Raw genomic sequence first — 25680 nt, forward strand, 5'->3', positions numbered from 1 at the left:
AAAACCTATATTATATACTATTAAGAGATTGTTATTTCTAATTACCTACTCATCTTAGCTGTGCCGCATACAAATTCTTTTCTATACAAATACATGATCAAAGTTCTTTTTTTTTTATAAATGAGTTAATTCAATAATAAAAACACATACGACATTTATATATACAGTCACGTCGAACAAACAAAATACAAAAATAATCACTGATTAATCCATTCTTCTTGGAGATAGGTGATTTGTTGAATATAATATATACACATGTTTCGTCACTTTCACTTCCGTCATAATCAACGACTGAGAATCCAATCCTCTAACAACTTTTATTACTAAATCAAACACCATACTCACACAAACAGTGAGAAAATAACATAACTCACAGATACAGCGAGACAAAAAAAACACAAAATCAAACATAACAAACTAGCAACCTTATATTTACAAATATGTAAATGAAGTACTAGCTAAAACAAGACAATCCTTAGACATGGGAACAAACACAAAAACAAGATGTTATCTTCTACAAATTAGAATCTCATTACTCCCATCAGGCATCAAATTTCATTTGATGTTAATAAAAGGTGTTCATTTAAAATAAACAGTGTTATTTAAAACGTTAACGAGAGAATTAACTAAATTACCTTTTTTACGAGATAAATGCATGACAAAGTTAGGTGGTTTGTACTACATTTTTTATCCATTAAAACCAAACTCGACTTGAACATTTCCCCCGTTTAAAGAAGTGGGCTACATAGAAAGCAAACTCTTAAGCTGATGTATTAGTACTAACCACAACACAAGCTACCTGTTCTCAATAAAACCAACCTGAAATAAACTATCACATCCAAGTTTAGTAAAAACCAGATGAACACTAGTTCTAAGGTGAGAGGCCTACTATCAACAGCCACATCCCGAAACATGGTATATAGATCATTTGGCTTCTGCATCTCCACTGCCTTTTCCAGTAGCTGAGCTTCTAGCGCCACTTGCGCTGGGGACACGTGACCCCTCATTGGCATCTTGCTTACTTCCACCTCCACGTGCCTTGCTCGGAGTTTTAGCTTCTGTCAACAAACCCCCATCCCCGCCTCCACGGCTGGCCTCCATGTGGATCGGATTTGTACTGTTGTTGGGCGCTACTGATCTTGTACCACTTGGCCCTGGGAGTCCTCCACTTGGCCCTGGGAGTCCTCCCTGTACATGGTGTTGAAGTATCTTCTGCTGCTGCAAATCCTGCATCGAATGTGGGGTATTAAACTGTAAAGGTCCCTTTGGAGTCAAAACAGGCTGCTGCTGTTGCTGCGGCACTGCAGCTGCTGCTTGAGGTTGTTGCATGTAAAACCCTCCTGGCTGCATCATAGGATGTGGAGCCATCTGCACATGCCAATAGACAAGTCAGCATAAACTCTACAACAGCTATTAACAGCTATTAACAAATGCAATGTGTTCATCCTTCATATTAACCTGAGATGGAATCATTGGTCCTTGTGGCTGCGCATCGGCAATTGCAGCTAAATACATCAGATTTTTTTGGAGCAGAGCCTGGTAACTATATCAGATCAAAATATTTATGAGCATAGGAATTAAATGCAATCAAACACTGAAATTCAAGTCATGTACAAGGTTCAATAAACCATAACAATATATGTTTAAGAATTCCCAACTAAAAATGACAATCTATACTCGTTCGACATGACGAGTCACGAGCCCAGCAATAGCAGATACATACGAAAATTAAGTTAGAACATCATATGTCAATCTTCAAAATAGAAGCCGCATTAACAGGCGTAAACAAAGCAAAATTACGACAGCCACTCATACCGAAGCAACCAGTTCGAATTCAAAGAACAAAAACGAGAAAAGTTCAACTAAAACAACAAATGAGGAAACCTAAGTTCAAGTTTCTCCTCACTCAGAGCTCTAACAAAACAACACCCAACAGTAATGCATCCCAAAAACTCTCGTTTTTATTAAAATTCAAAATAAAGATAAACAACATACAGTACTATGTATTTACTACTCACAGTCACAGACTTGTATCTATTAGAATTTAGAGTTGGATTTACAGTGGGTGTTCCTTGTTTACAGACCTAAATATTTGAGTGATATCAGTATTCAATAAGCTTGTTACAAGCCACAGATTGATCCAGTAAGCAATTGATAAAATAAATCAATATATTTTACTTTATTATTGCTATGTCGTGAATCAGAGTTAGATGGATCATGGAAGTATGGAACATATATAAATGACCCTTGTAATAACAAGCTTAACCAACACAAAGAATGCACGCGGGGTGGGGTGGGGGGATACAGTGAAGAGAAAATATGCAGCTTACTGAGCACAGTCAACAAGTTTTCCGAGATTCTGATTGTCCATAATTGCCAAAATTAATTTCTTATTGTCGTCAAGGTACTGCATGATGCATAAAAAAAAGTTGCATATCAGTAAATTTTGCTACAGCTCAATAATAGTGCTTTCAGTTCAAATAGACGAAAGGTAAATCGTAAACATACCGCTGCTCCATCAATTGTGACCAAGCACATATTACAAAGGAAAATGAAATACCAATACACTAACATGTAGTTGGCACATTGTGATAGGGAGATAAACAAGAGCATAAAAAAAAATTAATGCCTAGACTAGTGAATGCATTTTTGCAGGTCAACATATGGCTATACATAATTTTCTTATGTGCTCTCTACAAAGCAATTCATCTACTCGCATTTCAGAATTCAGAGCATACTTGTGCATAGATTATACATAATATCTGCTCTTCTATCACAAGTGGCCCTGTTTGTGAGTAAAGAAGTTTGACAGTCAGAAGTGCCCTGGGAAGACTGTGTTTTTTGCTTCTCAATAGGGCATTAAAGTAATATATCAATATAATGCACGGGGTGCATTATTTTTAACATTTTACTATTTATTTTGAAAATATATATAGTCAGACTGGAAAAATTAGTCCATTGTCATGGGGATTGACTTGAAAGTTGAAACTGTTTAAATATTGAACCTAAAAGGTCAACTTGATTGAAAAGAGATGAAAGCCAGTCCTTCGTTAGATTAGATGGTAAAAGTGGTGGAACTGAGGGAGTACTACTTACCTACATGCATTAGGGTTATGTTTGTTTAATCTCCCTCAAATAGTCAAATGTGTCCATGATCCACAGGATTCATTAAGTACCAATTTTAAGGAATCAGTGATTTTTGTATAACAAAGATGGGCTGATTAGACAAACAGAAAAGGGGTTTCATAAGCCTGGTCCTCGCAAATATAGTAAAGACCACAGAGTGCTTTGATCTTCCTCGAAATTAGCGTAATACTCTGTCTGCCTGTCTGGTTGGATGGAAAGGTCTGAAGAGATTAGTATTACCGCTAAATCTCTAATCCTTAGAGCATGTCCAAGAGTGCCCTAAAAAAATGTCCTAAACTGGAATTTAAGGCATCTTATACAAATGAATGCTCCAACAATGTCCTAGTGGTGCCTTAAAACACTAGGACATCCACCAAGTGTCTCATTCTTAAGGCATCACTAGGCATGCCTTATTTCACTTCTATCAATAAATAATTTCTTTACCTCCCTCCTTACACGTATCTTTTCTCTCATCTCTTCCCTTTCCTCCAATTATAATTCAAATAAAACATTATATTAATCATAAGGCACAATTATGAGGCATATTGTTGGAGATAAAATACATAAATCATGTCTAATATCACTAGGACACTATATTCTATTATATTTTTAACTTATAAGCCATCTAGTAAGACATTGTTGGACTTGCTCTTATGACTTATGTTATGTTTACTTGAAAGGATTGCAATGAGAGGAGGATGGGATCAAATTTTAGTAAGAACAAAAAAGGTGTAAGAGAATAATGTGGGGGGTGAAAGTCGAATATGATAAACAGATGCATAGTTCTAACAAAAAAATATTATCAAACTAAAATGGTAGAAGCAGTTGATTCCATGCATTTTAAGAATGAACGAGTCATACTTTAAACTCAAAGAGTTTAATAGAGGATGACATAAATACTTGTCAATACCTCTCGAATAATTGGTTTCAATACCATTTATACTCACCTCATTCTGTTCCATCAAGTGAAACACAACTTTCACTCATAATTTTCACTCTGTCCAGTTGAAGCACAAGTTTTATGCATAAATTTCCATACCATCCAAGTGAAACACAACTTTAATTTATAATCTCCATTCCGTCATTTTCATCTTATTCATATAAATTTAAACTAGAGCTTAACATCGTCTATCTAGGTATTAATGCCCATCCCTATAAACTCCTTATTTCATTCACAAACCTTTTCATATATAATTTGCAATCCTTTCATTTTATTAAATTGTTCCCGCTTTCATTATTCTCCTGACCTTTAACTTCTTGTATCAAATTTCTATGTTGCCTTCGTTAACTATTTCATTATTTTGATCAACTATCAAGCTTTACCAGTGTATCACTGTGACCCACTGACCTGACGAATACAGCACGAGGATCAATCCTTTATTGAAAAGAAAAAAGTCCACAACAGTCGGTTAATGTTAAAATATTCCTAAATTACACCAAGATGTTTTCACTCGGTAAACTATCGGGTCCCCGCTATCCGACAAAGTATAAAGTATAAGGAACTGGCTCATCGAGAAAACAACAAAGATCTAGACTAACAGTCTAACAATAAGCAATCTGCAGGTATGTGCAGCAAAAGCAAGTCTCAAAGGCACCTAGAACCCAAGTGCTTCCTTCTCTGGTTACTAAACATGTGCATAATAACAATTCTATTACAAGTACTATACTAAATAACAAGCTATATCTAACACGTTAGCTATGTACCAGTTCGCATAATCAAACAAAGGACTAAAATCTAAGATTAATAAATTCATGTATATATTGACACAACAAGAAATCAAAGGAGCAAAGTGAAGAATACAACCTTCTGGATCTGTTCAGTAGTAATATTTGATTGGGGAAATGAAGGCATCATCGGCGGTGGTTGTTGCTGCTGCTGTTGCTGCATATTTTTGCCCTAATTTACAAAGAGAGAGTGATGAAAATTGGGGCCTTTTCAATTCAAGAAGATAAGAGAATCAGTAATTATTTATATATTTATTTTACAAAAAGAGGAGATTATTATAGTTGTAGTATGGAGGTGGGAGAGGTTCTTGATGTTAGGACAAGACCAACCAAAACCCACTATCTATTTTCAAGCTGTTAAGGTGTGAACTAACTTGAGGATATTGTAATAGTGCAGCTGCTGCGTCGTCGTACCGGCAAACAATAAAATTCAACTTAGGGTTGCTTATTTATTGGACTCTGGCCCGCAACCAATTGATGGTTTGCGTTAGGGATGGCAACGGGTTGGATCGGTTCGGATATTTGAGATATCCAAATCCAAATCCAAATTATTTTTAAAATCCAAATCCAAATCCAAATCCAATCGGGTTTCACATATCAAATCCAAATCCAAATCCACGGGTTTCGGATCGGGTTCGGGTTTATTCGGGTTTATCCAAAACCTGAATTCCGAAATTTATATAGTATTGTAAAAATATTATTTTCGATTTTTTCACCCTTAAATTTCATTATATTTAAAACTAAACTACTTTAATAATAAAGCATTACACATTAATAAAATCTTGAACCGTATGTAATAATTTCTAAACACAAATCATCACTATATGGAGTATGAAATTTTAAAGTAACTCATTAGTTAAACAAAAAAAGTCAATATAACCCAAGAATATACACATTCACACTCTACCTAAATATATATAAACACAATTTAGTAGATTTAAAATTGAAAAAAGTATATTAGTAATACATATACATATACATATATTTGGATTTTTTTTCGGGTTTCGGATTTGGATCGGGTTTGGATCGGATTCGGATTTCGGGTCGGGTTTCGATACGGAATACCTAGTATCCAAATCCAAATCCAAACTCGTTCGGGTCTAAAAATCAAATCCAAATCCAAATCCAAATCCAAAATATCGGGTTCGGTAAGATCCATTCGGGTCGAAACGGTCGGGTATCCATTCGGATCGGTTTTTTCTGCCATCCCTAGACTTTGCGTCCTGATAATTCATTTTTTTATAAAAAGAAATAATTATTTTTCTTCCGTCTATGCAATATGCAAATATATGAAGATTTTATAAAATTTTAAACCGACAAAATTGCACCGCGATATCTGGTTACAGATGCAAATCTTACGGGAGTATATTCGATTGAGATTTTAATGGATTGTTTTTAGTGTATGTGATTTTAATTTTGTGCGGATTCTTGATAAAATGTCGCAGAGTTGATAAGATTTAAGCACAATGCTCCAAAAGATTTTAGTGGGATTTCAAAAAAAACTTACAAAATCCATCATTCTATGAAATCCAAAAAAATCCATCAATATTTGAATACCATCAGATTTTAATGGATTTTAAACAATCACAATTGAATATCATCGGATTTTAAAGCATGATTTAAAATCCTAATTGAATACAACCTTATTTTGTAATATAATTTAAAATCACAATTGAATATCTCAAGATTTTAATGGATTTCAAACAATCTCAATCAAATATCTTCAGATCTCATGAATGAAAAAATGACTTTAAAACCTCAATCCAATACACCCCCTTATTTTCAAAACACATTCACTCGAATGCTTCAAAAGCAAATGTATAAAATATGGTGGTGTTTGGCGGGATTAAAAATCGATTTTTTGACTTTATAAGTTGCAAGCATTTTTTTGTATCATTTGTGTAAAAATTTAATTAGGGGATAGTTCAACGAGGAACTCCCTCGTCCGGGTAACTAGGTAACTTTGCATCTCAGCCATACAATATGCAACCGCTCTCCTCATGTACCTGTAAACCTAAAATACCTAGCCACGTGCCTAAACTTATTTTCAAATTTTGATTTTCTATTCATAATTATTAATATTTTTCATCTCTTATTTTGAAATTATACTTTTTGTGATCTGTTTTTATAAAAATTAATGTTTACATTAGAGAACAATATGTTCTGTATATAAAAAACTTACAATAATTTCATATAACACCTAAAGTACAGAACATTATGTTCTTTATATAAAAAGCTTACAATACATAAAATATAAAATATATTATAAATCACAGAACACACAATAAAAACTTAAATATATAACATCTAAAATACAGAACATGTGAGAAAAATTAAAAAAATAATAATATTTACACAAATAAAAATATATTAACGTAATAAAACCAAGTATATTAAAATTTATGAAACATGTTACATAAAATGATGAATATTTGACAAATTTACAGAACATGCATCTAATAATATATATTTAAGAATATAAAAAATACAGGACATGCATAGAATTTTTTAACTGAAAATACAATATATGCCATAAAATTTTACAGATAAAATACCGAATATATGTAAAATATTCCTATCAAAATTATAGAACACAACTTCAAACTCATAAAAATATATTTTAAAAATATAAAAAATATTACAAGAATTATAATAATATCAAAACATAAAAAAAAGTAGAATTTTTATAAATATTATTTATATGTGTGAATATGGCAGTAACTAATTTACAGGACACATATTATAATATTTTGTTTACAGAACATATATATATATATTAATTCTATTCTAAAATATATTTGTGTTTGGGGTATAATCATGTACAGAACACATAATAGTAACTCTATCATAATACAGAACATAACTCCCAAGTGCAACCGCTACCACCCACGTGTTTTTAAAAAGAGTTCCTAGATTATCATTTTAACAAGTTCCTCGCTCAGAAGGCCCCAATTTAATTAAACTCAAAATAACTTAAACCATAACTTAAACAAGTTATTTCAGTTTTAGTCAAACACTCTGTTCTAAAAGTCGCTGATTAATCACGATTAATTCATGTTCCGTAACTCGCCGAACTAATTAAATCTCCGATTAATCACCGATCAATCCGATTAATCTCCGATCAATTCAATTAATTCCCAATTAATATTAATCCCTAATTAATCCTTATTTCGTGACTTCACCGATTAAATCCGATTTTCATTTTTTACGACACTGGTCAAGCATAACCAAAATAACCAAATCATATTTCGGGTTTGATAGATCCGAGTTAGTCGGTCTAAAGTTAAACAAGGGTCCGGGTGGAGTGGGTCGGTTTTTACCATGGGCAGCCCTGCAACGGACTGTAAGCAAGAAAGAAGAAGATACAGTAGTTTAGGTTTTGAGCGTGGCCAGTGAGCGACAAACCGAGGGTAATAATGGCTGCAACACAATCTTATTGCTTTTCTCCTCCTTGTTATCCACTAATTCTCAATAAACAACCCCCTTCAATTTTCACAATCAGCAGCAACCGTTATCTCGCGCCTCGTGCTGTTCACTATTATAAACCCAATGGAATTTATAGCCCCAATCTCCACCACCACAACAAGAGTAGCAGTAAGGCTACCGAGTCCCCGCTTGCACTAGCCCTCGTTATGGACGCTCAACGTTTTCAACACGACACCGAGTCTGAGACTGAGTCGGATACCGAGTTTGAGGCTGAGGTGGAGCATAAGCAGCAAAGCAGACAACCAGTACCTTGCCAATTATATGTTTGTAATCTTCCATCTGCTTTCGATATTTCGAACCTTCATCAACTCTTTAATCCTTTCGGCACGGTTCAATCTGTTGAGGTACTCCCCCTAATTATATTTACTTACTTTTGTTTAATTGCTTGCTTGCTTTGCCCTCTTTCGCGCCTCGTAATCGATAAACTTAACCTATTTTAATCATATATGTATTCAATTTGAAGGTCACAAGGGATCCCCAAACTGGCCTAAGCCGTGGCTGTGGTTATGTTACTATGAGCTCAATTCATGAAGCGAAATATGCAATTTCCACTCTAGACGGCTCTGTATGTCCTCTAACATTTTTATTTACGTTCGGTATCCCTCTTACTCTACTTTGTATGATTGTTTTAATTGATTAGCCTCCTTCCACTCCCTCATTTTGCAGGATGTCGGTGGACGTGAACTTCGCGTTATGTTTGCAGTTGATGTAGAGACGGGAAGGAGGAATGTTGATGCATTGAACTCGACGCCTAAAACAGACATGGTTTTTGAAAGCCCTTATAAATTATATGCTGGGAATCTCACATGGTCTGTTAAGCCGGAGGAATTGAGAAATCTTTTTTGCCAGTTTGGTACCGTGGTTAGTGCAAGAGTGATGCGAGATCGTAAATCTGGAAAAAGCCGTGTTTATGGTTTTGTATCATTTTCCTCACCTGATGAACTTGAGGCTGCTATGGCTTTGAATAAAACAGTTCAGTGACTTCACCTCACCTGTAATGTTAACCTCTCACTCTCTCTTTCAATACTAACTTTTTTTCACTCATCTCTGTGGCAGGACTTCCGTGGGAGGAATATAGTACTTAGGGAAGTAAAACATAAATCAGGCTTGGAAGCTTGATGTTAAAACATTTTCATGGACAAACACTAGGAAAGCAAAGGTATATATGTGCATGACACCAACTACTATGCAACTTTAATTTTGTATTATACTTATTCTCTCTAATCCCGTAGTCTTATTTATTTATTTACAATTGTCTGAATATAATCGTATATAAAACTTAAACTATCCTGTCATTAAAAACTTCCCAAAACTCAAAGTTCGTTATTTGTCTGTATTCATGTGTTGTTTGTACTATTGCATTTCACAAGTATCACACTGGACAATAACACATTTACCACGAGTGCTACCATGCAGAACCTTGAACTTGTACGTTAGTAAGAAAATTTGCAGTCAACCATAATTAAATGTACTATAGGAATTTAAAATGAAGGATCTTAAATAGCAAAAAAGGAAATTACTAGTGGTACCTTTGTAATTTTGGATTTTTCCAGTGATACCATTTTCCATTTGCGTGGGTTTTCTAGATGGTATTATTGAGAATACTCTTGATTACAAATGAAGAGATGAACATAGCGAAAAAAGGCACGATTAGAGAGAAGAGAATGAAGATAAGACATGAGAAGATGAATATGTTAAATTGTTTGTTGCTTCAAGAGATAAAGAATGTCAAAAGGATATCCCAATCTTTGTTTTAAACTCTAAAGTATATAATGATAGTTAACCAATTTCTGTCTCTGGCCAACTGCAAGAGTACAAGAGTAACAAAGTCAAAAATTTAGGTTAACCATGAGTAAGTCAAAAATATGAAATGGTACCACATGCGAAAAGCCAATAATAGAATGTTGCCATTGAAAATATCCCAAAAAAATTAATGGATCTTTGCCTTCTGTAAAATAAGACTAAAGGGAGCCGCAGCTGGTATGAGTTTGATAGTGGTCTGAGGAGAAATACAACTCCATATTATTGCTTTTAGAACCTGAGAAAATACAAGTTAACGTGAAATACTGGGACTAAGAACACTTGAAAAGCAAACTGCTTGGAGTGGAGAAACAGATTCTCCATTGAATGCAGCTGTACACCTCTTTTAATGTGAATTATGAAGGCTCCTGCAAGATTTATTTATTAATTTACCTTCTTGTTCATTACATGAATTGGATTAACTTTACTTTGTATTTAAGTTACTTGTTCAAGTTCACTAGCTGGAAGACATAATATACAAATGACATAGTTCATGTTTGTATGTTAAATTATAATTTTCTAATGAGGTGCACATTTCTAGCTAGTGGAATACAGTACTATTGCTTCATTTGATGGAATGAATGCAGTTTTTTTTATTGTTTGGTGGCATTAGTTATCGCCCTTACTCCATATAATGCAGACCAAATATGAATTAAAAAATTTTTGTTTGAAAATATGAATTATAATATAATATGACGTACATATGAAGTTTCAGTGTTCGCTCCTGCCTTCTACTTGGTATCACTCTCAAATTTATATCATCCCCCCCTCCCCCTCCCGCTCCCCCTCCCGCTCCCGCTCCCGCTCCCGCTCCCGCTCCCGCTCCCGCTCCCGCTCCCGTAAGACGCATTATCACCCAAAGATGGTGATATTGCCATCTCAACACTGTGTGTGTGTTTGTATATATGTATATTTATGTGTAGAGAGAGTGTGTGTGTGTGTTAAGTTCTATGGAGACCACTATTTTATTGGAGACTATGTATGTTCTGCGATGAAAACATTACAAAATATATTATCTTGTAAAATGTATAATAGAAAGACCAATATTTCATCAAATATCTTAAAAATTACGTAAGTTTTGCAAGCAAGCAAAACGTATTGTTCTGCAAAACATGTTTTGTAACGCAAGTTGCAAAACATGTTTTGCAAGTTACAAAACATGTTTTACTTAATTTTTATGATTTTTAATGAAATTCTAGTGATTTTTATATAACATGTTCTATGAAGACCACTGTTTCTTCGATGAAACAACGGTCTTCATAGAACTTTTCTCTCTCTCTCTCTCTCTCTATATATATATATATATAGGCAATTGCTCAAATGAGAACTTTCTTAAAATGAGAACCGTGAGAACTTTTTTAATTTATCAAAATCTCATTCATTTGAAGGGCCCCGCCAGTGGCACCTTCACAAAAAATGTATATCATTAAGGTCTCCACCTAGCTAGCCAAAAATAAATAAATAAATAAAAAATAAAAAAATCACTGATGACGTGGCAGTGGACTTTTTTTTTGAAATTTTTTTTTTGACTAGCTAGGAAGAGACTAGTTTTATATACATTTTTTATATTGGGTACCCACTAGTTTGATGTTTAGATTTGTCAAAATATGATAAATTAAGGAAGTTCTCATGGTTCTCATTTTAAGAAGTTCTCACTGGAGTAACCCTCTCTCTCTATATATATAATGATATATATAAAGAGTAAATAACAAAGTGGTGGCTGAAGTTTGTCAAATTTTACAGAATGGTGGCTGGACTTTGAAAACTACGGAATTGTGGCTCGAGTTCACTTCCGCCTTTTAAAAAGGTGGCGGCTGTTAAGCTCCGTTAATTTCCCCCGTTAACTTAAAAAAAATATCTAAAAAAAAGAAGGGTAAATGCGGGTTTTAGGTAAAAACTCTCAGATTATCCCCAAATCAACTGATTATCCCCAAATCCAAAACTCTCTACTTTCGAAACATCCTCACTCAAGAATCCCCCACTCATATGATGCCGGTGAAGATACATGAGATGTTGTTGGTGATGAAGCCTGACTTTCACTAATTTATCTTTCGAGCGACGAAGAAGCTGGTCAAGATGTAGCTCTAAAACCAAGGTGTCGTGGATGTAAAATGCTAGTTCGTCGATGTAAAATGCTAGTCACCCTGTCTACGGATGATAATTCAGAAGCTTGTGATGATAAATCACTCGGATCCTACATTTGAAGCGGAGTCAATTCAGGTGATTTGGTTGTTGAAAAGTGTTTAGGACTTAAACTTCCTGGAGGAGATATGCTCAAAGAAATAGACCTCACTCGCGAACCACCCGGCGAAATGCTCGGAGCTGGTTTGAGGTGATTTGCGGGGAGGAATTTTTGAAATTGGGTTAGTGGGTATGCTTGAAACTGAGCTGAGATTACTGGATGTTTGTGATTTTGGGTGGGTGTTTGGCAAGTTTTGATTTTGACGCTTACGAAAGATTGCAGCTGTGTAACGGTGATGCTAGAGAGAAGGTAATACAAGGGAGAAGGAGAGAGGAGACACAATTTTTGGAGGGTTTTGGGGTGATTTTCCTTCAATACCCTTTCTTTTAAATAATTTTAATGGAGTTAACGGAGGAAATTAACGGAGCTTCATGGCCGCCACCTTTTTAAAAGGCGGAGGTGAACTCCGGCCATCATTCCGTAGTTTTCAAAGTCCAGCCACCATTCTGTAAAATTTGACAAACTTCAGCCACCACTTTGTCGTTTACTCTCTCTATATATATATATATAATGTGTGTGTACATATATATATATATATATATATATTGCGTGTATATATATCCAGGGGAGTAGCTACGTTAATGGGTGGGGGTCGGTTGCACCCACTGAACCCCTAAATATCTTCATATATGTATTATATAGATTTTAAAGTTTCTACTTTTGACTCCACTATTTTTTTTTTGACCCCATTATATTTATATGATATAAAAAAAGTAGATACATTTATGAAATATTATATTTATCTTTTAATATTTAGCAAAACAAGTTTTTTTTTTTTTTTTTGTGATAAATAGCAAAACAAGTTGAAACTAAATAGAATGTACAAATATAATAAATAAAATAGAAATACAAACAAATTGATTATAACTGAATTTATGATTAAAGTTTCATTTATTATATATTTTTCTATAAAACTATTTTTCGACCCCCCTAAATTAATATCCTGGTTACGCCCCTGTATATATCGTATACAGTGTTGTGAAAAGCACAAATCGGACCTAGGCGGTGAGATTACCTTCTAGCGGACAATTAGTCGGACTATAAATAAATAAATATTTATATCAAATATTGATTTTTCATTAAAAATACATTTGTATGTTATAAAATTTACTGACATATACTACCACTGTACTGCCTTGTAATAAAGATTAATAAGTAATAATAAAACGAATGTTCTCTCATCTTCAACTACCTATACTTACACCTATATACACAGAGAGTTAGCTGAGGGGGATTACTGAGTAGTGGGATGAATAAGCTCCGCAGCTTCTATAAGCACCTACGCCACCCACACACAAGAAAACAAATGGATCTTCCCCTTAGCTCTCGCCCCTCTTCTCTCTCTATCCATCCTCTTGATTGCCGCATCTCTCTCCTCCTCTTCTTCCCCTCCCTCTCTCTTTCTATCTCTCCACCCCATCTCTCTCTTCTTCCTCCGTCTTCATCGAATCCAACCCCTCCCCCTTCCCTGTCTCGCTTACCTCATCTCCGGCTCCAACGACGACTCCTCCATACTCACACGCTGTCCTTGTAAATATATTCTATGTTTTTAGTATAGCTGCTTAATCGGTCAAAAACCGCTTAAGCGGGTTTTGACCCGCTTAATCTCCCAAAACGTTTAATAATCCGATTTAGCTCTAATCGGAGCGTTTTTATCCCGCTTCCGCTTAAGCGGGCGCTTAATCGCCCGCTTAATGCGCTTTTCACAACACTGATCGTATATATAATGATTAAGGTTGTAAAGAAGAATAAATTAATCACTACATTTTTTTATTCCTTTTCCAATCAAACAAACAAGAAAAATAATCAGGGTCATTCCTTTATTTTCTCCTTATTTTCCTTTCCGGATTTCGCTCCGTTTACCCCATACAGACCAAGCTGAAGGAGGGACGAGAATGTAGCAACAGATTTTGAAGGGTCATTGCATTTGTGAAATATAGTAAGATCTTCCTTTGGTAACTTTTTGGCTGTTGAATCTTCATTTTGATTTACAGACTTAATTACCATACATTAAATAACTCTAGTTTCATTGCTCTGAAACTGCTTCTTTCTTAGCAACCGTAGGACTCTCTCAGCTTGCTTATAAGGGTGACTTGGATAATCAACCGAAGAATTTGAGTTGATCAACTTCTTTGCAGTTTTTTAATTGATCCCCTTAAATTTCTTAATCTTCAATTCTTAGAACTTTTAGCATAAAGTGTGATACTATTACCTTTTCAAAAAAATTGATAGGTGGTCTCTTGCCACAATGATATCTATCATAATCAAACCACTTTGGCCATCCATGTAATTATGTATGTTACATTCATGGGTACAACATCACATTGAATAGAATCTTCATTACGACCACAAGTTCTTGGAAGTAGGCAATGTTTACTTACTGGAATAGATGTATAGATATATTAGCGATTCACGCAATATGATAGTGCTGGAGTGTGGAATTGTAGAAAATATTAATCGCTGCTCCACGACCAAGACTAAAATCATATTCGTAGAGCTTCCACTATCGATAACTAGCTTAAGTAACTAGTTTTTACAATATACAAGTGTTTGAAATATAATTGTCCTTCTCCGATCTTGAAAAACCATGCTCCAAGACCATTTTCATGTCAAGCCACTTTATTATTCTTTTTGCTCTTCTTTCTCCACTCCTATATGTAAATAATTTCTAGTGGGGCACTGAAGAGCCTTATGTCCACTTCTGACACCATTCCACAAGATTAACTAATTTCATTTTGGCAAAAGCATAACCTTGCTCATTGAAATATACTTAGCTCTTTCACCAATATCTTTAATCCGCTGATTTAATATATTAAGGCTTTTAAACCAACACTGATCTCGTTTAAAATCCATAAGCCGGCCTCAAAATGAACACCCAGTGCATGTTTCATACTTCTGCCCTTCTCTGTATTGAACTGGTTATGATTTACAGAGGATAAGCTAGGCTTTACATTATATTGCTTAGGTCTCACACCCAAGAAAAAAGTAATATATGTATATATAACTTAAATAATTCAAATCTGCCTCAAAAAAATCCGATTAGAAATATTATAATTATAGGTCCTTTAGCAAGATTCTAGCTGGATAATATTTAAATTTTAATTAATTCCAGGGACCTTTTAACTCTTCTAGACTCTATACAGTTAAAGATGAAATGAATCTGGATATCCACTTGATAAGCTTCTGGAACCTTCTTCCTTCTTTCATGTACTTTTCCAGATTTCTTTGAATTTGCATCACCACCTAATCGTATCTATGGACTGAGTTAATCATTGTAGAAATATAATATTATGTTTTAGCCAAGGCACCAATTATACCTATGCACTGGACTTGCTCTAAGGAGCCATGTTGATTAATTAAATTGCGCTAATCATATGATTGGAATCCATTTTCATAGTATCAGGTGAATGCATATAGGAGGCAGTGCACCCTGGGCACAAGATCAGTATGAGATAAGTAAAAAATTCCTTGAAGTGGGGTGCTCTAGAAGAATGCATGGACTGGGGGAAAATGGTAATGCAAAGTGGCTTTGCACTCAAGTAAGTCAGCATATTCAAGCAAGGACCGGCCTAGGTTGATTGACAACAAATGACCGACTCATGTTGGTCATGCGTGCACCTTCAAGCCTAAATATTAGTATTGTGTTTGCTACTCAGATAGGTTGTATGTGCACCTCAAGCCTAGATATTATTTTATTTTTCCCCAAGATTTTTGCTTTTTTAGTACTGGACAGTGGACACATTGTCAGGATAAACTTTAGTTTAGCATTGAGCAGCACCCTAAGGACTCGTATCAGCAGTAACAATGTCTTCTTAACATAGATCAAAGCCGCCTTGAAGCCTGAAGGAAGTTCCAGACCCTCGAGTGTGAGAGCGATAGGAAAGTGAGCATAGAAAAGTCTTTGATAAGACTAACAGGCGAGGACACACGGATTACTTGGTACCAGTTGACTGAGTACTGTTTGTGGAGTCTGCTTGAGATGGTTCAAATTGCAGCTCAATTACTGATTAAACTTTTGATTTATTATACCGTTGAAACAACATACTTACTGTGGCTCAAAGGTATTTTACGAATAAATATTTTCTTATATGGTAAACAATAAAATCAAATAAATTTTTATATTATAGTGAATACTGTTACTAAATGTCGTTTTAATTATTTATTAAACTTTCGATTGTGAGGATTAATTATAGATAAAAATTTCTGACAAATAAATTTGCATTTGGCTAAAGTTTATCATATTTTATCTAATTCTAAACATTCTTTAGTTATATTATTAATTAGTTAGCCTCGTCAAAATATCAACCATTTAAATTCTTCTTAAATGAATTTTATTTCATTGCAAATCTTTCCCACCAAAGGAGTTGTTACTGTCTGTATTTTTGCTGAATACTGTCGAGGGATGTATTCGATTTGATTTGGATTTCGGGTTAATTATCAAGTTGGTCACTGAAGTGGGCTTAATGTATCAAGTTGGTCACTGAACTCAAAACGGTATCAAGATGGTCACTGAAGTGGTCATAAATATCAAACAAGTACCTTGAAATATGAGTTCAAGCACTAAAAATATTATTTATAAAGTTTTACATATTATTTTTAAATGTTACCAAAACCAAGTAAAATGTTATGATTTCTAATATTTATGACATAAAATTTAGATTTTATCAAATTTATTTATTATTTATTTTTAATTAAAACAAAGAAATAACTATATAATAAAATATAAATAATAAATAAACTTGATAAAATCTAAATTTTTTGTCATAAATATTAGAAGTCATAACCTTTTACTTGGTTTTGGTAACATTCAAAAATAATGTGTAAAACTTTATAAATAATATTTTTAGTGCTTGAACTCATATTTCAAGGTACTTGTTTGATATTTATGACCACTTCAGTGACCATCTTGATACCGTTTTGAGTTCAGTGACCAACTTGATACATTAAGCCCACTTCAGTGACCAACTTGATAATTAACCCTTTGGATTTCAATGAATTGTTTTAAATTTATGGATTTATATGGATTTAATGTGATTTTGATTTTGTGCGGATTCTTGATAAAATGTTCCAGAGTTGATATAGATTTTTTGGAATTTAAGTACAATGATTCAAAATCTCATAAATTTTGGTGAGATTTCAAGAAACTTAAGATACATTAAGCAATTCCACAAAATCAATCATTTTTTAAAATTCAAAAAAATCCATCAAATATTATCAGAGTGGGTTAATTATCAAGTTGGTCACTGAACTCAAAATGATATCAAGATGGTCACTAAAATCACAATAAATATCAAATAAGTACCTTGAAATATGAGTTAAAGTAGTATAAAATATTATTTATAAAGTTTTACACATTATTTTTGAATGTTACCAAAACCAAGTAAAAAGTTATGACTTCTAATATTTATGATAATATATTTATATTTTATCAAGTTTATTTATTATTTATATTTTATTATATAGTTACTTTCTTTGTTTTAATTAAAAATAAATAATAAATTAACTTGATAAAATCTAAATATATTATCATAAATATTAGAAGTCATAACCTTTTACTTGGTTTTGGTAACATTCAAAAATAATGTGTAAAACTTTATAAATAATATTTTTACTACTTGAACTTATATTTCAAGGTACCTGTTTGATATTTATGGCCACTAAAGTGACCATCTTGATACCGTTTTGAGTTCAGTGACCAATTTGATACATTAAGCCCACTTCAGTGACCATCTAGATAATTGACCCTTATCAGAGTTTAATAAATTTTAAACAATCTCAATTGAATGTCATCGGATATTTAAGCATAATTTGAAATTCTAATTGAATACCACCAGATTTTATAGAATAATTTAATATCTCAATTAAATATCTCAAGATTTTAATAGATTTTAGACAATTCCAATTGAATATTCTCAGATTTCATGAATAATTTTTTTTAATATCTGAATCAAATACACCCTAAATCTATTTAATACCATTTATTCCTATATAATAATCACCTAAAAAAAAGCCATAATACCAAGATAAGAGAAGAAAGAACAAAATATAAAACGAAATCAAAAAGGGCCCCGCATCCGGTAACGCCACAGGGACCAACCGGTCACCGGTTGCATAAGCGAGTTTGTGGACGAGATTTGCTGAAAGCTGGTCCAACTAAACATGTAAGTATATACTCTACGTGTAATAAAATACTAGTGGTGGATAAGTGTGGTGTTAAAAGAAAAGGAAAAGTGCAAGCAGGGGTGGGTTCTTTTAACTCACCACCACTACAATACCGACACTTGTCAGCACCACAGCACCTCGTTCCATCTTGCTCCATTGTAGCCTCATATTATTATCTCCTGCATTTCGCAACAAATTTAATTAAAAATATTCGAGAAACAGTCTCACAAATTATAGTGGCTGAGAAATGAGCACTCCTTTTCTTCCACCTATGTCTTCATCTTCTTCTTCCTTCTCTTCACTCTTATTAAAATCATTCTATCTCTAGTCCTTCGATTTTTCGGATCACATATCACTACCAGATCCACCAACTCTCTGTCCACGTAGGTTCGCTCATCTCTCTGTAAGTATATCTGTATGTATATGTATATGTGTTTTTGATTTGATCCAATCGTGTTTATGTGTGTAGGTTTTGGTGATTCGAAGACTACGGGGATATGATGGATGAATTCTGGAATAGCTAGTTCGAACCAGATGGATTTCTGGTTTATTTCCGCAATTTATTTCCACAATTCATATGCATCCCCTTCTGTGTTATAGTGTAATTTTGATTAAATAACGAGGATCGAATAGCGATTAAGCCTTTGTTGTGTTTTGGACTTGTTGCTAAGTTTTAGTTACTTGTTCTTGTTTTTTTTGCCTTTCTCTGTGATTAGTTAGTAAATGAGAGAAGGCTACTACTTTCGGTTTCGGATTGCTTTTTTCGCCCTCGTTGTCGCCCTACATGGACCCTAATTACTCTTCCGGAGAAGAACACCTCTTGCATACTAAGGTCGCTTTGATAACTCTATATGTATTGTGTTTTTATTTTGGTTTGGTCAATTACAATAATAATACTGGCACATATATGTATCGTCTGATAGTCGAACCTGAACCCGGACCTCTTGTTATAAAGAGAAGAGGAGTATCCACTAGGCTGCAATGCTTGGGATTCCTATACACTTGCTCTACCACTTCTAAATTTACTATCACTACCTTGTTACATGTCTAGACAAGGAAGCCTTACACAATTACCAAGCAACGCGAGCGATGGACTGAGGATGAACACAATAGGTTTCTCGAAGCTTTAAAGCTTTATGGTCGTGCCTGGCAGCGTATAGAAGGTATCACCCTTAGTACCTCTTTTACTTGTTATTTGTTTCCTCTTATCCTCTGTTTTCCACTATCATAATTGAAGGTATCATATCAATTAAAACTACACTAGGTCAACTCCCAATTCAGGATAATCAGTAATTCAGAAACTTAAAGATCTGATTGTTTCCTAAACGTATCTGAAATATATACTTCTGTGTTTTCAGCTGAACTGAACAAATCAGATATTTATTTCTGTCTTACCAAAAAAATTCCCCCTGAATAGGAGACCTATTCTAGATCTTCTTTTTTCTTTTCTTTATTGTCTTGTGGTGCACAGAACATATAGGAACCAAGACTGCGGTGCAGATCAGAAGTCATGCACAGAAATTCTTTACAAAGGTCAATCGGTACCTTCTCATCTTATTCTTGTCTTAATAGATTATGTCTTCACAGTTTTTACCCCTCTTTCCACATGCCGACATTGGTATCTTTCTCTAGTTATTTTAGCTTCTATTTCAGTTTTGCCTGCTGCATGTTGCCCTGTATAGACATATACTTATTATGTACTAGTTTTAACATATGCCTGTATATTAAGTTCTGGCATATGCCTGTAAATAGGACTGTCAGTATGCTTGTACAAGTTGATAATTTTCAATTTAACCTTTGTACCAATAATTTCCCTCTTACAGTCTTACGGTTTGTTTTTTGTTTTTGCTAAGTTACTGTCTTACAATCTGAACTGTTGCCATCTCACATTATTATACTATTGTCCTTTAATAAAGAGTTAGTTGTCTGGATAAATTGACAAAAGTAAATCAAGAAAAACACAACGTCAAAGGCATTGGAATTTTTAGAAGAAAAAAGAACGATAATGAATCACAAGCATAATGAATGGGGCGAGATGTCCTATCCGTTAATAGTTTAATTTCCAGGAACTGATTGTAGAAATTTAGCAGTATTCCTCAATGGCGATTCTTCTACCTCCTCTTATAGGATATGCTAACCAAAGTGTATATCTTGTTATCCACTACCTTATGGATTTAAATATATATGTTAAAAAATTAATTGGCGATTTCCTCTAAAAAAATTTACATTTAAAGAATAATGATGATTCGATCATTAAATATAAAACATTTCTATTTAGAAAAAGTAGTAATACGTTATACATGTTTCATGGGATCCTATGTTACTAATTTTATCTTTTCCTTGAAAAAACTACATATTTTACCTAAAAAATCTTTAAATAGTAAGTAGGATCTTTATTTATTAAATATGTATAATGTAACATTTTTATTTCCCTTAAAAGTTTATATGTTGATTATTTAACCTGGCCCAGCAAACAACCGAATTCATATATAATCTGTGAATGAATACTACATATTAGCTTCCGACAAGATTTTTTAACTTATTTTAGCAGTATATACTAAAAAGTCCTGGTTCAAAGGCCTATTCCATTCTTTTTAGATGAAGCCCACCTATAATACCAACAAATCCAATAGATTGAGAAATAAACCTCTTCCTGATCTTAATTTTATTCGACCAGGTAACCTAATTTTTAAAAAGCTCAGGTGTCAACTCCCTGTCTAATTTATTTTTTTCCAGAATATTTGTAATTTTTAAAAAGTTCAAATTAAAAACTTCCATAATTTTTATCGAAAGACTGGAGTTCTCTTGAAAGCGCAACTTCTGAGAATAGGAGTATGGTTTGCAATTTCTGGAAGTGAGGTCTCTACTTATGAATGGGATACATTGGATTTGTTCGTTCAGTTTGGTTTGTATGGTTCAACTCTGCTTAACCTAGAGAAAGAAAACTCAATGTTCAAACCAAAGGCTATATGATTAACTTGGACTAAGAAAATTTGAATTGAAGGCAATAATGCTATGTTTTGGGAACTATATCTGACAAACAAGATAAAGATGATAAGTGCTTTTGTTCTAGCACGTTATAAATCTGGGTGAGCTACATCCCTCTCTTTAGGATGGTCGTTGTATTAGATACAATTCATTGTTCTTTTTTCAGACTTTTGGCATATTGTCCCCAAAGACTATGGTTCTTAAAGAGATAATATTCTTTTTTTAAGATGTCTAATGGGATCATCAAGGGAATTGGTAATACAAAGGTTTTTTTTTGTGGGGGGTTGAAAAGTAATGATATGCCTTGCTACTGGGGAGTGAAGGATGATTGATCTACTTTCCAATTGTACTGCTATTTTAAGTTGATATATGAATGACATCTCTTGTACTTTGTTAATCCCAAAAATTAGTTGTATGTTACCCTCAATCTATATTAGCATTTTCAACAACACTATTTAGTATTAAAAAAATCTATGCATTGGTCATGATGTCTGTATTATGGTGTAGGTTCAGTGTGCACCTCAAAAGTTTAATTAATTTGATATGTTGAACTAACATTGTTACTTTTTCTGTTTCTTTTGGTTTAGCTGGAGAAGGAGGCTCTTGTTAGAGGACCTTCGACTGGACAGGCTATTGACATTGAAATACCTCCTCCACGTCCTAAAAGAAAACCAAGCAATCCTTACCCTCGAAAAACCAGTGTTGGATCTTTGAGCTTACAAGCTGGAACAAAAGATGGGAACCATTTGATATCAGATTTTTCTCAATCTTCTGCTGCACATGTACTGGACTTGGAAAAAAAACAAACTCTTGAGGTGCACATTTCTTTATGCATGAAAGCTTTTACAAGTGCTTTTTTGTGTCTTAAGTTATACTGATTTCTATGTAATGCATTCTTCAAAGTCAAATATGATCTATGGTTGTCACTATTTGTTGTGTCCAGTTTATCTAACTTGTGTTTCTTTTTCACCTTAGAAACAAAGTGCTAATCAGCAGCTTGAAATCGTAAAGAAAAATCAAAACGGAGTTGATTGTGCTGAAGCATTTTCTTTCTCCCAGGAAGCTCTTTCTGGCCCTTTGTGTTCAGAAAATAAAAGTACCGTTTCAAAGACAACATCGACTAATCATTGCAATTTTAAGGAGTTTGTTCCCAATTTTAAAGAGGTAGTTAACCAAGATGCATCACATGAATCTTATCTTACCCTTAAAGCGAGTGGTGGCCGAAATGACAAAGAACATGATACCAAGCAGTTGGTTGGAGATCTTCCCCCTTCTGAGACTGCGAAATTAGGAAACTATCATCCTACACATGATAAATTGTTGCAAACACAAAAAGTAAATGAACTGAAGCCTCCTGTGAATTATGGTATCTTGTCATCATATGATATGCAAGCTGCTGCACATTACCCTAGACATGTACCTGTGCACATTGTGAATGGAAGCCTTGAAATTGCTCAAACTGGTGCCAGTTTATATGGCAACGTAGCCCCGGCCTTAACAACTGAACATGAGAATAATGCTTCACGATCTTCAGTTCATCATTTTCCTCCATTCCATTCTCCTTTTACCCCAGTACAAAATCCTCAAAGTGATTGTCACTCATTGCTCCCGATCCCCGCTACTTTTACTAGTCTGGTCGCATCTGCTCTACTAGAAAACCCAGCTGCCCATGCTGCAGCAAGCTTTGCAGCTAGATTTTGGCCTGTTGCTAATGTTGACCCTTCTGCAGATCCTCACGTGGGCAAGATGGAGAATACAGGGCCTAGTATGGAAGCCCTTGCTGCTGCTACTGTGTCAGCCGCTACTGCTTGGTGGGCATCCCAAGGCCTACTTCCATTGTGCACTTCCTTTAACGCTACCTGCAGTGCTGCCCCCACAATTACAACAACAATGGAGAATAATGAAGCTAGAGTAAGCAATGATAAAAGCGGAGAAAACCCAGCTGATCTTTCCTTGAAGGATCAACAGCTAGAGCCAAAGTGTTCTGAAACTTTGCTAGATCATCAAACAGCTGTAAAGTCTCCACCTCTGTCATCATCTGAGTCTGCAGAAGGTGAAAGTGAAAAGCTGAATATTAAGTTGAGTAATGTTGACCCTGAGCAAGCTGAGGCAGTCACCAAAGCTCAAGATTTAAGCAAAACGAAGGATCAAAAGCTGGTGGACCGATCTTCATGTGGCTCTAATACTGCCTCTAGTAGTGAAGTAGAGACAGATGCTTTGGAGAAGCATGACAAGGAAGAAGCAAATGAACCTGATTTAAGTCTCCAAATTAGTGACTCTACTAATCGTCGTGGTAGGATTTGTAGCAATCTGAATGAATCCTGGAAGGAAGTCTCGGAAGGGGTAACAGAACATTATTTACGTTTATTGTCATTGAAAATTCAATTTTGTTTTTTTATTCGTTTTTTGAAATTCCTGTCACTCTTGTTTCAGGGGCGACTGGCCTTTCAAGCATTATTCTCTCGAGAAGTATTGCCACAAAGCTTTGCATCTCCTTATTGTCATCAAAAGTACAGTATTGGGGAGGATAAACAACACTTATACAAGGAAGAAAATGAAAGATTACAAATTGATATCAACAGCAAAGCATGTGGGAGTAATGAATTTGTGGAGCATAATGTTTCCTTGACAGGTGGAAGCAATGAGGGAGAGGGAACTCTGAGCACGGGACTTGGATGTTTGAAGTTCAAAGCCCGCCGAACAGGGTTTAAACCTTACAAACGGTGTTCAGTGGAGGCCAAGGAAAGTAGGGTAGCAGCAGCATCTACCATCAATCTAGAAGAAGGTAAAGCTCCTAAAAAAATGCGATTGGAAGGAGGTGCTTCCCTTTAGTAGTTGGCTACACAAGCATTTAATGATTTTAAGAGACTTTGTCATAATGGTTTAAATATCATAGTTATATTACTCATGAGACTCTGTTGTGTAGGTATCTTCTAAATATTTTTAAATGTATATTACGTGCTCTCTTCGGAAAAGCACCTGGAGACTTTTGAGAAAATCTAAGAACTTGTAAAGGAAATGAAGTGTTCCTTTGTTGTGGTTACTTGTTCGTCCATAAGTCTCTGGCGGAAAATTGACATTATCTTTGGTTATTTTGGGACTTGCTTGGTACGCAACGAGTACATGTTCCCACAGAAAGTTATTGATTGTGATGCAGAAAATGTACCCTAAAAATTTGAGGGCGAGTGATTAATTTCAGCTTTTCAAATGTTGATAATTTCCTCGTCTCAACCAAACAACTTCTTGTGTGGAAGAGAAATTCCTATACTTTTAAGCATCCGACTTCTTGTTTGGAAGAGAAACTCCTGTATTGCATCTTCAAACTGCAAATAACAACAGTGCATTATGAGATTAAAGACCCGTTAAAATTAAAATAAGTGAGCAATTAGTTAAATATACTCCCTCCGTTCTCCTCAATTGTTTACATTGGAGGGGGACACGGAGACCAAGACAATGTATGAAAAATGAGTAAAGTTAGATGAAAAATGGGTAAAGTGGTGTGACCTATCAATATTTAATAATAGATTTGAGATAGTTGAGGAAAGTAGTGGGTGTAATAGTAGTTTTTAGTGTTAAATATGAGATAGTAGGGGAAGATAGTGGGTGTAATGATGAGAAAAATTTACTATTTATAGTAATGTAAAGAAATGAGAGGGAAATGAGAGGGAAATGAGAGGGACAGAGGGAGTATTTGTTTAATTCATTTTTTTATTAATGGATGTATCTTATTAGATAATTTTACTTTTGATCAAAAAACTAAAACTTACATCGTTCAAATATGAAATGAAGATATATATAGTAACAAAATATGACTTGAAGCTAGTGTTACAGGTTGAGCAAACTCTGATATATAATAACAAAATATGACTTAAGCTAGTGTTACAGGTTGAGCAAACTCTGATATCTATGTTAAGTGATTAATTTTATCAAAGTCTAAAAATATAGGGAGGAAGAATTACTGATATATTATCTAATAATAATTAATTGATTATTAATTATTATTTAGTGGGGGGTTTACTTCCAAAATTGGGGTTGTACATGTTAAGAAAAATTAATATGAAAAAGAATTAAAAAAATTTACTAAAGTGCTCATAATACTAAAAATACTAATATGAAAAGAATAAAACAAATACTAAGAAAACTTGTCACAA

General features: G+C 34.2%; 3 protein-coding genes across 13 annotated transcripts; 2 read left to right on the forward strand and 1 right to left on the reverse strand.

The window, feature by feature from the left end:
- Positions 1-746: 746 nt before the first annotated feature.
- LOC108210061 (GRF1-interacting factor 2) lies at positions 747-5322 on the reverse strand. 2 transcript variants are annotated; one of them, XM_017381309.2, is made up of 5 exons: positions 5226-5322; positions 4931-5023; positions 2331-2407; positions 1459-1543; positions 747-1368 (listed from the first exon to the last, which is right to left on the reverse strand). In XM_017381309.2, exons 2-5 carry the CDS (start codon positions 5012-5014, stop codon positions 925-927), a joined length of 690 nt encoding a protein of 229 aa, XP_017236798.1. In that variant the 5' UTR covers positions 5015-5023; positions 5226-5322; the 3' UTR covers positions 747-924. The 2 variants fall into 2 exon arrangements, with proteins under 2 accessions (XP_017236798.1, XP_063943885.1); XM_064087815.1 differs by lacking the exon at positions 5226-5322 and having other exon boundaries at positions 4931-5219.
- A 2824-nt stretch (positions 5323-8146) lies between these two features.
- On the forward strand, positions 8147-16456 carry LOC108209806 (28 kDa ribonucleoprotein, chloroplastic). 2 transcript variants are annotated; one of them, XM_017380927.2, is made up of 5 exons: positions 8147-8681; positions 8801-8902; positions 9004-9309; positions 9394-9496; positions 15783-15921. In XM_017380927.2, the coding sequence occupies exons 1-4, from the start codon at positions 8268-8270 to the stop codon at positions 9454-9456; spliced, it is 885 nt and encodes a 294-aa protein (XP_017236416.1). In that variant the 5' UTR covers positions 8147-8267; the 3' UTR covers positions 9457-9496; positions 15783-15921. The 2 variants fall into 2 exon arrangements, with proteins under 2 accessions (XP_017236416.1, XP_017236415.1); XM_017380926.2 differs by having other exon boundaries at positions 8148-8681; positions 15777-16456.
- Positions 16457-18735: 2279 nt separating this feature from the next.
- On the forward strand, positions 18736-24572 carry LOC108208909 (protein LATE ELONGATED HYPOCOTYL). 9 transcript variants are annotated; one of them, XM_017379512.2, is made up of 8 exons: positions 18736-18924; positions 19011-19086; positions 19258-19373; positions 19593-19704; positions 20013-20074; positions 22117-22344; positions 22505-23872; positions 23963-24572. In XM_017379512.2, the coding sequence occupies exons 3-8, from the start codon at positions 19326-19328 to the stop codon at positions 24359-24361; spliced, it is 2217 nt and encodes a 738-aa protein (XP_017235001.1). In that variant the 5' UTR covers positions 18736-18924; positions 19011-19086; positions 19258-19325; the 3' UTR covers positions 24362-24572. The 9 variants fall into 9 exon arrangements, with proteins under 9 accessions (XP_017235001.1, XP_017235005.1, XP_063943886.1 ...); XM_017379516.1 differs by having other exon boundaries at positions 18746-18924; positions 19011-19142; XM_064087816.1 differs by having other exon boundaries at positions 18770-18928; positions 19011-19142.
- Positions 24573-25680: the final 1108 nt, after the last annotated feature.

This window comes from Daucus carota, chromosome 2 (assembly GCF_001625215.2).
Source record: "Daucus carota subsp. sativus chromosome 2, DH1 v3.0, whole genome shotgun sequence".
Taxonomy (NCBI): Eukaryota; Viridiplantae; Streptophyta; class Magnoliopsida; order Apiales; family Apiaceae; genus Daucus; species Daucus carota.